We start from the raw sequence: 13030 nt of genomic DNA, 5'->3' as shown, positions 1-13030 counted from the left end.
CCCCTTGGACATCTCCCAGGAGTCCCAGCCCAGACTCACAGCGGCCCCCCCAATCCCCGAAACTGGCCCTTCCCCTGTGTTCTTTCCCTCCCATGCCTCTGCTGTCCACCCAGCAGCTGCCCCCGCTGGAAACCTGGGGGCTGTCCACGGCCCCCACTTCCCAGCCTCCGGGCTCAGGGCTCAGCCAGGCATCCGAGTCCCCGCGTGGCTTCCTGCCGGGACAGCACCGCCACCCCGTCCCTGGCACGTGTTCCCTTTGCTCTGACGTTCTCGGTAACCTGTCTGACTGTGTGAAGATGCGCCAGGTCTGGAATTCTCCAGGGGCAGACGCTCCCAGAGCGGCAAGGTGGTCTGGCCAGCCTGGCCCGGGCTTTCTATTCACAGTCAGCGATGTCATAGCTGCTGAAGGGAGCTGCGTCCTGCCCCTCAGGCTGGGGACGAGGAAGAAGTGTGTCTTTAGCGGGGAGGGGATGAGAGAACAGAGGAGCCTCCCAGGAGTGCCGCGGGGTGAGCGTGGGGAGAGCGCCAGGCCCCTCCCCGCCCCCTTACCTGCCGCCAGGTGTGCCCACAGTCCGACGTGATGTACATCTCCTCTTTATATTCCACCAGCTGGGAGCCTAGGTTCCCTGGTCCGGAAGAAGAGAGGCAAGGCTGCTCTTAGGCTCAGCCGGCAATCCCCGCTACCAAGGTCTGAGCGCAGACAAATCCCCACACAAGGGCCGGTGTGTCCTGGTTCTACGTCTCCCACCACCAAAGCCACCCAGCGACTGGCCCCTTCTGCCCGCCTTTTCTAAGATGGGCCTGCTGTGATGGGTCCTAGTGAAGGATTAACCTTGCCCCTAGAAAGCCAGCCTCCGACAGCTTGGCGGAGCCCAGGTGCAGACAGAGCTTGGGGGCTTCAGGGGCCTCTCGGGTGATGAGTGTCGTTCAGGAGTAAGAAGTGTGGTGTGAACGGACTATACCTCAAAAAATAATTTAAAAAATTGAAGCCAGTTAAAAAAAAAAAGAAAACAAAGGAAAAAAAGAAAAAAAAAAGAAAAGTGTCATGAGGTGGTTGGGGACAGGCTACAGGCTAGGAGGACCCCGGCCAGGTGGGCCAGCGCAGGGTCACAGCAGCCCCTGATGAGCTGTCAACGGGGGCAGGACAGGGCTGGGCTCACATCTGGAGGTCGCCCCCTGGTGGCCGGGTGCAGGGGGGCCAGAGGCAGGTCCAGGTGAGAGGCAGGGTAAGCACACAGTAGGTGCTCACTAAATATCTGTTGAGGGGATGTTTGGGAGGACGGCGAGGTGGGCAGTCAGGAGGCTTCTCCTTGGTCCTGGTTCACTGGAGACTGCATGGGGCCAGCAGGTGGGTCACCAGCCTTGAAGACCACTCTGTGGGGCTGGGACTTAATTCCAGGGTGATTCCAGAGTGAGAACCCCCACTCAGTACCCAAGGCAACCCAGCTTGCAGGTGAGGAGACTGAGCCCACAAGGACTTCCACAGAAAGAACGCCAGCCGCCCTGAAGACGCAGCTGCAGGACGGCTCAGGCCCCCTCAACAGCCTCCCGGGCCGGATCTCGGACAACAGGGTTCTCTGACGGGTCCGATTTGGCAGATTCCGCTGTGACTGCGGGACAATGGCAGGGACCAGGGGCCTGAGCTGCCAGGATGAAGGGGACCTGCTATGACATGGAAGCCATTCTGGACCCTCTCCTGGAGCCCCAGAGGCCCCTGATCTGGGCAGCGTCTCCATCACTTGCCCTTTGAAGCCTTATTCATGTGGTACTCTCAGGAGTATCTCATGAAGAGCCAGTTTAGATGTCTTTGGAAAATCCCAACGGAGATGGATTAACCTCAAACAGATGAGGCAAAGGGAGTTCAAGCAGAGTGGCAGAGGGTCTGTGTGCCTGCTTGCTGTTTTTGAGGTCCAACCAACCACCAAATCATTTATCCATCCATCCATCCATCCATCATCCATCCTCCATTAATTTATCCATCCATCCATCCATCATCCATTCATCACCCCTCCATCCACACATTTGTCTCTTCCTCATCAGTGCCACCCGCTCACCCACTCCTGCATTTATTCATCAGCATTTGCTGAGCGCCTGCTCTCTGCCCAGCCTTGTGCTAAGTTGTGGGGAGTCTGAGCTGAGTAACCATGGTGCCTGCTCCCAGGGAGCTCTTGGTCCAGCTGGAGAAGGAGAAGGGTGCCCTGCAATTGTGCACAGAGCCAGGATGCCCGAGGACCTGTGAGAGCAGGTGAGCTTGATGCCCCGGGGAGGAGGGGAATCGAGGAGAGATTCCTGCAGGAAGTGACCTCCACACTGTGCCTTGAAAGACAAACGCCACTGGCCAAGGGAAGGGGGCGGGTTGCCAGACAGAGGGACCGGCCTTGGCAACGGCATGGAGGTGGGAGGGGAGGTCAGTCAGGGGAGGTGGCACGGAGGGCAGGGTTCTCTTCTACCCTTCTGGTCACCAAAAGGTGCGGAGGAATGGCTGCTGAATGCAGTGAGGGAGCTGAGTGACTGAATGCTGCCCTGGGGTGGGGGCAGGTAGAGGAAGGAAGGGGCGCCCTTCATCTTCCCATCATTCCAGACACCAGCAGAGATGTCGGGACACGCGCATCACACACGGAGGCGGTGCAGCGAAGGCTGCGGGGTCAGCACAACCTCGCAGGCAGGTGTGCAGTCTGTGATTTCAGTGTGTGATGTCTGTGTTCCCTGCTCCGTCTACCAAGGCTGTCAGGCTGCCAGTCACCTCACAGGCACGGGGGGAAAATAAGGGAAAATTCACGGAGCACGTCCACAGGCTGTCAAAGCGGGAGGCTCTGCAGGAAAACAGAGGCTGGTGCCCTCACTTTACGGATGGGGAAACCGAGGCTCGTGGGGGGATGTGACTGAGAGAGGCTTCCCTGCTGTGTCCCCTCCGGGCTGTTGTGGTGTCTCCTTGGGCCTCCGCCTTCCACACCCGCTTCCATGCTCTGAGGGCCTGGTATACAGTAGGTGCTCACCGAATGTGCACTTCCTCTCTGTCCTTCCTCAGCCTCCAGGTTGCAACGTGGCTAAGACCCCAGGGCCACAACAGAGCAAAGCAGCAACACAAAATCCACCCCAGCCCACACTTGGTGGAGGAGGAAACTGGGACCCCGTGGCCCCCAAGCCCAGCACTGCTAGCGACCGAGACGTGGCTGGAGGTGCAGCTGGAGTGAGAGGACAGCCCCACTGGTCCTCTGGGAGCTGCCGAGCCTCCAGCTCCCGGGGTGGCCGAGTGAGCCCCGCCTGGCTGGTGGGACTCAGGCCAGCTCTTGTGATGCTCAGGCCCCTCAGCCTCATGTCAGGACACTACCCTGTGGTTGATGGGCCCCTGAGTCCCAGAGGAACAACTGCAGGAGGGCAGGGGGCACAGCGTCTCCCGGGAGCCCCAGGGGCTTTCCTGGTCTGGAGGGGGCTGGGGTGCTCCAAGCTCCCCACCACGGCCCCTCAAGGCTTTCTTGGCCACACGACTCTGTCGGGGCCAGAGCCCAGGGAGCGCTGCCACCTCCACTCTGTGTGGTCCTGAGGGTTCTCGCCTGGACGAGGAGCCGAGAAACAGGCGGTGATGTGTGGAGGCCCAGGATAGGTCATGAGGGTGGGGAGGGACCTCCACCTGCATCACACCTCTTAGTGCCCCCAAGTCAGAGACGATCATCCCCATTCCACAGATGAAGAAACGGAGGCCCAGAGAGGTGCTGTGCTCGCCCCAGATCAAGAGCTCGGAAAAGTCCGAGTCAGAATTGGGAGGGGCGCCCCCATCCTAACCACCCGCCTCTGCAGACTTGTGCCCTCGACTCGCCCAGTCAGGAGGAACACTCCAGCTGGCGCCCTCCATCTGCCTGCTTATTTCTGAGTTCGCTACAGCTATTTCTCGAACCTGGCGGTTAGAAGCCAGAGTTCCTGTCTTTGCTTCTTGAACACATCCTTTCCCTTCCTCACTGGAGTCATGGCTCCACTTCTAGATCCACCTGTGGGGTCTGGCTTCTGTCCACTGGACCGGAGGACAGGCCCCCAGTACAAGGGCCCCGGCATGGAGCCTGGCCCCAGGGCAGTGGCGTCCAGGCTCTGCTCGAACGACAGGATGACCTGCGGAAACACACCTGGAGGCCACGCTTTCTACCTGATCCCCAAAGCAGTCTATGAGTTTGTCCTCTTTTTGCAGGTGAGGAAGCTGAGGCTCAGACGGTCCAGTGAAATGCCCAAGGTGGAAATACTGGAAACTGTGCCTTTTGTACTTTGGTCATAATTTGGGTTTCAGCCCATTTTAAATAAGCCATCGCCTTCAGGCCCAGGGAACAGGGTCCACACGACTGCAGGTGCCCGACGCGGGGGCCCAGCCCGTCCCCGCGTGGGCCCTGGTGCCCCTGAGCTGCACTGCAATCGACGCTGACGTGAGACGTCTCAGTGGTGCACGCCCATCGCCGACGCAGGCAGACCCTGCCCCGATCGGGAGCACAGGGGGACGGGAGGAACCTCAGAAGCTGGATGGTTCTACCCGCAAGCGCCTCTGCTCTGGCCGCTCCCCCATGGAAAGCCCCCTCTCTACAGGATGAAGTCGGGACCCCTCACCCTGACCGCCAAGGTCTCCTGCGACCAGAGACCCATGGCGCCGACAGGGCTGCCACCTCCTGGCCTCTTCGTGGGCTGCCACTCGGTTGTCCTGAAAAGCACGCTCCCTCCTCTGCCTGGAAGACTGTTCCTGCTTTCCAGTGGCCATTCACCGACTCATTCGTTCACCCGCTCATTCGTTCACTTTCTCATACCCAGCCTCCAAGAGCCCCCCCAGGCCCAGGCCTCCTGCTGGGGTACACGTGTTGAAGGGCCGGATGTGGCGTCCAGTTCAGGGTCCGGGACCCAAATCCTCCGTGTCCCAGATGTGCTGCAGCAGATGGAGGGTTGGCGCCCTGGGTTCAGGAAACTGTGAGCCAGTTTCCTGGGACGAGGCAGAGACACTGTCTCCTTGGCTGCCACCTACCCCATCTGCACCCTGGGTGTGCAAAGCCTCAGCCTGGCCCTTCCACACCCTGGATGCATGGCCGGGCCAGGCAGCCCCGCCCAGAGCCTTGGTTTCTGCCCGGTTGGGAGGGACACAGCAGCCCCTCCTGGGGGGACTTGGAGGGGCTGCGAAGCGGTGAGCCCTGTGGGGTGGGTCTCAAGCTTCCTGATGGGGAGCCTTGCAAGTTGGGGCAAGCCCCTCCCTCTCCTTGGGCTCCAGTTTCCACCTCCGTAAAGTCGGGGTAACTGACCTCTCAGGGTCAGGGCCTGGCGTGGGTGGCGGGGAGACACGGTCACCATGACAACTGTGAGCATGGCGACACAGCCCTGCCTGCCCTCCCCTCATAGCCGTGGTCTCCAGGGCCCCTTCCCTGGACCCAGAGCTGCTGAGGGCTGGCAGAGGCTGTGCCTGCGCTGGGCCCCGCAGGGGCTCACGGCACTGAGAGCGGAAAGGAAAACCAGACACCAGCCGCCGCCTGGCCATGGACTATTAAAACAGGTGCTTTTACTGGGAATGGTTCTTCTAACGCAGATAAGCATCATTTTAAAGTTTTATTCGATCGGCAGACATTGAGTGATCCCTGAAGAAGGTTCTAGTTTAATGGGGTAGGCACACACAACCATAACTTACGTTTCTTTTTTTCCTTCATGTTAGTTGCATATGTGTCTCTCGCTCCCCACTAAACTGGAACCCTCTTCAGGGACCAATAAATGTCCACCGTGATGCACATTATTCCACCATCCATCCTTCTCTGTACGCCTTCATATTTTGTTATCCATCCTTCCATCTGGCCATCTACCTGTCCATTCTTTCAACTATCCAACTACCCTTTCACCCATGCTCCCATCCATTCATCCGGTTCCTCCATTCCCCCATCCTTCAGTTGGTCATTAATCCATCCATTCATCCGCCCATCCATCCATTCACCTTTCCGTCTAGCCAGCACGTATCACGTGCCTGTGCTGGGCCATGCAGTCGCCCCGCAGGGTGAGGTGTCATCTGGGCTCCTGGAGATGCTGTGTCACCGCCCCCTAGTGGACATACCATAGCCCCAGGCCCACGACCATCACGATTTACCCTTGAGCTCCCCGCAGGTTCATCTGACCGTAATGGCGGCCTCCTACCTGCACCCATGATGAGGCCCGGCGCGGTGTCCTTGGTGTGCACAGTGCCCGACACATAGGGGTTGTCTGCCCAGCGCAGGTGCAGGTGGAGGTGGCAGTCCGGCTGCAAGGGGGAGACAGGGAGCCACGGTCAGCACGTGGGCAGGAGCAGCGACCTTAGGAAAAGTAGTACTGAGGCTGAATCCACTCCTGTGGCTTTTTGGGTGGGAAGGCAGGGCCAGGAGCGCTTCGGGGGAGTGGAAGGAGGGTGGGAGGGAGGCTCTGAGGCTGACCACTGGGCCAGGTGACTTTGCTGGTGGAGGAAGCCAGGAGGCTGCTCCAAGGGAGGGTCCTCCCAGCATGGGTGCCGGCAGGGTGAGCTCCCCAGGGTGGCTCCTGAGTGCAGAGCGGGGCTGCAGAAAGTGACCCCTGGAGCCTGCCCGGCCCACGCCCACATTCATCCATTCATCCGTCCAGGACCTTTACTGGGGGCCTCTTGGGTGACCGCGGTAGCCTGGGCACGAGGGAGCAGCTGCGGGACACCCGTAAGGCCTGTGTCCTCTGCGGGAGGCAGAAAGGTAGGGCGGCTGTGCCAGGGCCCAGTTTAGACATGTCTCACTTGTTTCAATGAAACAGAAATATTATAACACAATAAATCTCTTTTGCCCTTTTCAAAATTCCTTGTTTCTTGGCACATTATTAAAAAATGCCAGGGCTTTAAACCAAGGGTGCTGGCGAGCTTTGCGCATTTGGCATTCATACATTTGTCCAGGACCTGGGGGTGGTGCTGTGTGTGGGGCACCCAGCGCTCTGCTGGTGTCTGACAGGTGGGCACAAGGCCTTACAAACGCCCCCAGCAGAGTCTTGGCCGGGCTGATAGAAGGCAGGGCAGGCCGGGCAGACCTGGAGGGGCTGACCCCCAAGCACTCAGCACCTGCTCATGTGATGGGACGGGGAGCAGTGAGGGCCAGGCTGCTCTCGGGGTGCACAGTCAGACACGGAGGGGCCCCCGAAGAGTGGGAAGACCCCAGGGCAGGCTGGTGCCAGGGGAGTCGGTGCTGAACGCCTGGGGAGGGTTTGGGTACTGGCCCGGCTTGGGTGGGTGTGACGTGGGCCGAGCAGGGAGGCCACGCTGTCCCGAAGCTCCGCCTTCTCGGCCCTTCTCCAAGCAGGAGCTGCAGGTGCCCTACAGAAGCATCCATCAAACACAGTCAGATGGCCAGTGGACCATGCTGCTGGCTGGCGTGAGCGAGGCCACCCGCCGCCCGGACACCCCACTTCATGGCTCAGTCTCGTGTCTGAGAAGAGTTGACCATAGGCAGGAAAATGAATGGATTTCCTTTCTGAATTCAGATGCCAACAGACACAAAACCATCTTCCAAGAGCGATTCATCCTGTGAAAACAGGTCTAATCCGCTTAGCCAGTAAACCCTCCCTTCGCGCCCTCACTGGCAGGAAGCCGCCCCAGCCGGAGGGCTGGCCGAATGGCCTGGGAAGCCCTGCATGACCCAGAGGAAAGGGAAACAGAAGACTCGGAAATCGCACAGGTGTCAGGACTCCCACGGAGGACTTTTTAACGTGAACGAAAGTCAGTGGGGCCTGAAGAACGCCCGACTGCTGCTGCTTCCGGGTGACGTGGGTACAGCGATACCTCGCTGCTCTGTTGATACATTTCTGCATTTTCCAAGTATTCTGCAATAAGCAGGAATCATATTTTCTCATGAGAAATCAACCGTCAAGTGTCGTCTGCCCTGTGCCTTGGGAGGATGCGGGGCCGGGGGAGGACAGTCAGAGAAGAGTGACCTTGCCTGCCCCACCCTGCACACCCCCCGCCCCCGCTGCCAGGGCCACACACACAGGGAAACAGCCTCCCAGCCAAGGCTGCGATTTCTGCTTTTGGTGCCCTGTTGGGTGTCCCGCGCACCTGTCCTCGCTCCCCTGTGACCATCGGGCTCTCCGTGTGCCTGCCTACGGCCACACACCCACCAGGTGGCTCCTACTTTTATTATTTCAAGGCCGGGACATAAATCTTGAAAGGTTATCTCCTCGCTGAGCTGCGTAATTGCAGACAAGAATCTATTCTTAGCAAAAACTTGCTTTGACAGATTAATATGGCTTAACTTTGTCGATGATGATACAAAAATTAGCCCTTTCACAGCGATTCTCTTCTCAGAAGAGCTTTTACAGGCAGCAGGTGATTTATCCTCCCCGTAGGTCGGCAGGTGCTATCACCCTCTGTTATTAGACGGAGGGGGGCTTCCGTGGAGGCCGAGCACAGGCCCCTGGTTGGTGAAGTCTGGGAGCAAGGGGCCGTCCCTGCTCAGGCTCTGCCTGGAGGGCACAGAGCCCCACCTTGACCCTAGGTGGGTAGTCAGGGGCCGGCAAGGAAGGGCACCTGCCACCCTCAGGGGCCCTGCAGAGACCCAGGCAGACCCCACAGGGGCAGGATTCTCTGCTGTTCTGTGTGTTGATGTATCCAAACACCCAGAACAGCACCTCGCACATAGTAGGTACCCTTACATGTCTGTTGAATGAACATCCCTGTAAGATAGGCACCATTATTCTATTTACAGAGTCAGAGCAAGGCATGGGGTTGGCCATCCCCAGAGCAAGGCCCTGGACTGTGAGACCAGTAGGAAACAAAAGCAAGTGTGCCCTGTGAAGGCTTCTCAGTGGAGGGGACACGTAGGCAGGGTTTTCAGTTATCAGCAGGACTTTGCTGAATGAAAAAGGAAAGGGTAATTCAGCCCTCCCACCCTCCAGGCAGCCAAGACACCGGGCACCTACACTCACACAGATCCCCTCCGAAACTGACCAGCCACATGCACGAGCGAGCCCAGCCTCTCACAGAGCTGCAGGACAGCGATTATTGTTTGGGGTGGTTTGTTACACAGCACTGTTGCGTCAGGAGCTGAGTGATACACTCCCCCTCTGACCGCCAGTTAAGCCTCCTGTAAAGGACGGCGTTTCACACGACCCTCTCCGCCACGCCCAGAGAAACAGGAGGTTCGTGTTTCCCAGATGGTCCTTCTCAGATGTCAGCACCTCTGACCCGCAGGTCCTGCAGTAACGTCTAGTGCCCACCCCGGGGGAGGCGTGCAAAGCGGGCAGGACACTTACTGGCTTGCAGCTGGTGGGTTTTCCATTCATGTCCGTGCTGGGCGGCCTCAGGTAGTCCCAGTCTCGGCCTTTGTTGTAGGTTATAAGCGTCACCACCTTTCCGTCGACTTTTCGGTTTGCCAGGAAGACTCCTTTCACCCCTCGGACCTGGGACAGAGGTACAAGAAGGGTGGTGCGACCCGGGCCAGCCCTTGCTCGGAGCTCTGGGTGCATGGCCTCACTGCACCCCGACAGCAGTTGGCGCTGAGGCTGCCTGCACATGAGACGGAGCAGGACCCTGCGGGGCCTTCCCAGGACAGGCTCCCCACCCAACATGTGCTCTGCTGGACTCTTGTCTGTAGAAAAACTTTAGTCAAAGAGTAAGTTTAATCAGAGAAATAAGAAAATACAGGAACAAAGGGAAAGAGTTAAGCAAAACAAAATAATAGTTTAGTCATTAAACAAAGTCGAGGACCTTTAGCTCCCTCTCAAGGGCTATAGATCACGCCCTGAGCCTTCTCCTTTGAGCTGTCCTGTAGGGCCTGAAACCCCCACCTGGTGGAAGAAATTAACTACAAGATGACCAGACTGTAGCCGTGACAGAAGCTGCCACAATTCGGAGAACTGGCCTCAAGGAAATGGGAACAAACCGACCCTGGAGCTGGGCTTAAAATGAACAAGATGACGCCGATCAGAACCCTGCATGGCTCACTTCAAGATGACTGTCAGAGCCATCAGGGAGGAAATAAAGAAAACAGAGATTTAAAAAAACAAAAAAAATCAATCAAACCAAGAGCTGGTTTTCTGAAAGAGTAAACAAAATTAACAAAGCAATGGCCAGGCTCACCGAGAAGATGAGAGAGAGCGCACAAACAAACAAGGTAAGAAAAGAAAGCGGAGAGATTCAACCAACACCAGAGAAACACAAGAACGTCATGAGAACACTGGGAACAGCTGTGTGGCGATGAAGTGGGTAACTTAGAAGAAATGAACAAGTTCCTGGAAACATACGGCCCGCCAAGGCCGCATCAGGAAGAAACTGACCGCTTGAACAGACTGATCACCAGAAGTGAAACAGACTCAGCAACAGCAGGCCCTCCCTGCAAACAGAAGTCCGGACCAGACGGCCTCACTGGGCAGTGCTGACAGGCAGGCAGAGGAGAGCTCACACCGGTCTTTCTCAAACTTCCCGAAGATTGAAGAGGAGAGAACACTCCCAAGCTCATTCTGTGAGGCCACCATCACCCTGATACCAAAGCCAGGCAAAGACACTACCAAAAACGAAAGCTATAGGTCAATATCACTGATGAGCATAGACGCAAAAATCCTCAACAAAATAGTAGCAAACAGAATCAACAGCACGCAAGAAGGATCATACACCATGGTCAAGTTGGATTCATCCAGGGACACAAGGCTGGTTCAACATATGCAACATATGATACACCACGTCAACAAGAGAAAGGACAAAAACCACATGATCATCTGAATCGATGCAGAAAAAGCATTTGATAAAATTCAACACCCACTGATGATAAAAACTGTTACCAAAGTGGGTATAGAGGGAACATATCTCAACATAATAAACGCTATTTATGACAAACCTACAGCCAGCAGAATACTCGACAGTGAAAAGCTGAGAGCCTTCCCCCTAGAATCTGGAACAAGACAAGATGCCCACTCTGACCAGTTCTATTCAACACAGTATTGGAAGCCCTAGCCACAGCAATTAGACAAGAAAAAGAAATAAAGGGGATCCAAATTGGAAGTTCCTTGGGCAGGGAGGCCTTGGACCCAGTAACTGAGCCCCGCTGATGTGGCCTGAGTTCCTGAGAGCCCCCGTGTGCACAAAGCAGCCTTTGCTACTCTGTCAATAGGATGTCGCTATTTCTCATGGTGAGCCGGTGGCACTGAGGCTCAGGATGTTATGAGTTTTACCTGAGGCTCCATGGCCAAGGGTTATGCTTAGGATTTGAGTGGTAACACACAGTTATTAAGAATCTTCTACGTGGTAGTCAAGGGAGTTACTGAGTGCCACCTCATCAAGTCCCCAGACTCCAGGAGGTTGGTACCCTCCTAATCTTTGATGCACAGTTTGGCCAAGTGCCCAGCACACGAGGAGCACGCCCAGGAGGACCCCGAGGGGACGGACACACAGTGAACGGGGTAGCAATTCCAGTGCTGCTCCAACAGAGTGACCCAGGCAGAGGGGCTTAACGCGGCACACATGAGTTATGTTACAGCTCTGGAGGTCGGAAGTCCAGCATGGGTCCCACTGGGCTAAAAGCAATGTGTCGGCAGGGCTGATCCCCTCCGCCAGCTCCAGGGGAGACGCTGTGTCCTTGCCTTTCTTAGTGTCTAGAGGCACCTGAGGTGCTTGGTTTGCGATCCCTCCTCCATCTTCAAAGCCAGTGGCACAGCATCTCCCTGGTCACTCTTCCATGATTTCATGCATTTTTCTGACCTTCCTTCTGACCCTCCTTCCAACCTTGAGGACTCTTGTAATTGCAGGGTGCCCCCTGGAGCATCCAGGATAATCTTCCCCTCTGCTGATTGCCAGCCTCCATCCGCCATTGCCTGTGTCGTCTGCTAGGACGTTGCTGCCTGGGGTGGGGTCCGGAGTGGGGGTCCGGCCATCATCTCCACGGACAAAGCTTTGGGGATGGTTCAGGATGGTCCTTGTGGGGGACGGCTCCAGGGGAATGGAGAAACACAGCCCCTTCTCTCACTCACCACTCTGTCTCTGGCTCACCTGGGGCATCACCTGGGTGGGCACCTGGCCTGCCCAGCACTGAGTGCAGATGCCTCCCCTAGGGGCAGAGAGGACGCTGACTGGCCCAGTGATGGCTGGCTTTATTCGGAAAGCGCTACTGTATACCCCAACTGGTCTCCATGAAAACATTCAGCAGTAAATAGCATGGACCCTCCCGACTGAGAGAGGGGAGGTGTGGGCTGAGTTTCCCTGGGGTGGGCCTTATCAGCCACGCCCTGGCTCCCAACACTGATGTGCTCACTTCACGTAACTGCCCTCCCCATGGCTGTGTGACTTTCCTGGCTGCGATAGAACATTGCAAACTTGGTGGCTTAAGACAACAGAAAGTTGTCCTCTCACAGCCTGGAAGCCAGAGGTCCAAAGTCAAAGTGTTGGCAGGGCTGCCCTCCCTCTGAAGTTTCCAGGGGAGGCTCCTTCCTCATCTCCTCCAGCTCCAGGTGGCCCCAGTGTTCCTGGACTGTGGCCACATCTCCCCAGCCTCTGCTGTGACTTCCCATGGCCCTCTTCCCTGTGTGTCCGTCTCCTGTTCTGATCTTTATGAGGATCTTTATGAGGTCACTGGATTGAGGGCCCCCAGATAATCCAGCATGTCTCATCTCCAGATCTTTTACTTAATGACAGCCGCAGAGATCCTTCTTCCAAACAAGCTCACAGTCACAGTTTCCAGGGATTTGATGTGGCTGTATCTTTCGGGGTCCCCATTCAGCCCCCTACAATGGCTGTCTCCCAACTGTGGCCAGGGCTTCTGGGGGTCCGGGAACAAGGCTGGGATGCCCCCTCAGCTCTCTTCCAGATGCCCCCAGAAAAGGTGTGCTGTTTTGCCTGGAACCGGGGCCCACCCTGCAGAGGTGGCCGTTCATGGGCCTCCCTGACATCTGGGATGAGACGTTTTTCCTAGACACTCTATGCCACGTCCCTCCCACACATTATCTCGAATCCCCAGAAAATGCAAGTGCTGGGAAAACAACTGAGAGCTTGCTGAGCACGGACTTAGCACCAGGTGCTGCTCTGTGTATTTAACAGAAACGGTGATTCGAATTCTCA

At 56.9% G+C, this 13030-nt stretch overlaps 1 protein-coding gene across 3 annotated transcripts in view; it reads right to left on the bottom strand.

Annotated features, from left to right (window-relative positions):
• The window catches only part of SORCS2 (sortilin related VPS10 domain containing receptor 2), a 444959-nt gene that overhangs the window by 35610 nt on the left and 396319 nt on the right, over positions 1–13030 (bottom strand). For all 3 annotated transcript variants that reach the window (XM_031437870.2, XM_064488331.1, XM_064488336.1), the window contains exons 10-12: positions 9238–9384; positions 6139–6241; positions 550–626 (exon numbers count right to left, since the gene is read on the bottom strand). In XM_031437870.2, coding sequence (XP_031293730.2) covers positions 550–626; positions 6139–6241; positions 9238–9384 — 327 coding nt within the window. The remainder of the gene's footprint in view (positions 1–549; positions 627–6138; positions 6242–9237; positions 9385–13030) is intronic.

This window comes from Camelus dromedarius, chromosome 1 (assembly GCF_036321535.1).
Source record: "Camelus dromedarius isolate mCamDro1 chromosome 1, mCamDro1.pat, whole genome shotgun sequence".
Lineage (NCBI taxonomy): Eukaryota > Metazoa > Chordata > Mammalia > Artiodactyla > Camelidae > Camelus > Camelus dromedarius.
This window is presented reverse-complemented; position numbering and strand designations above follow the sequence as displayed.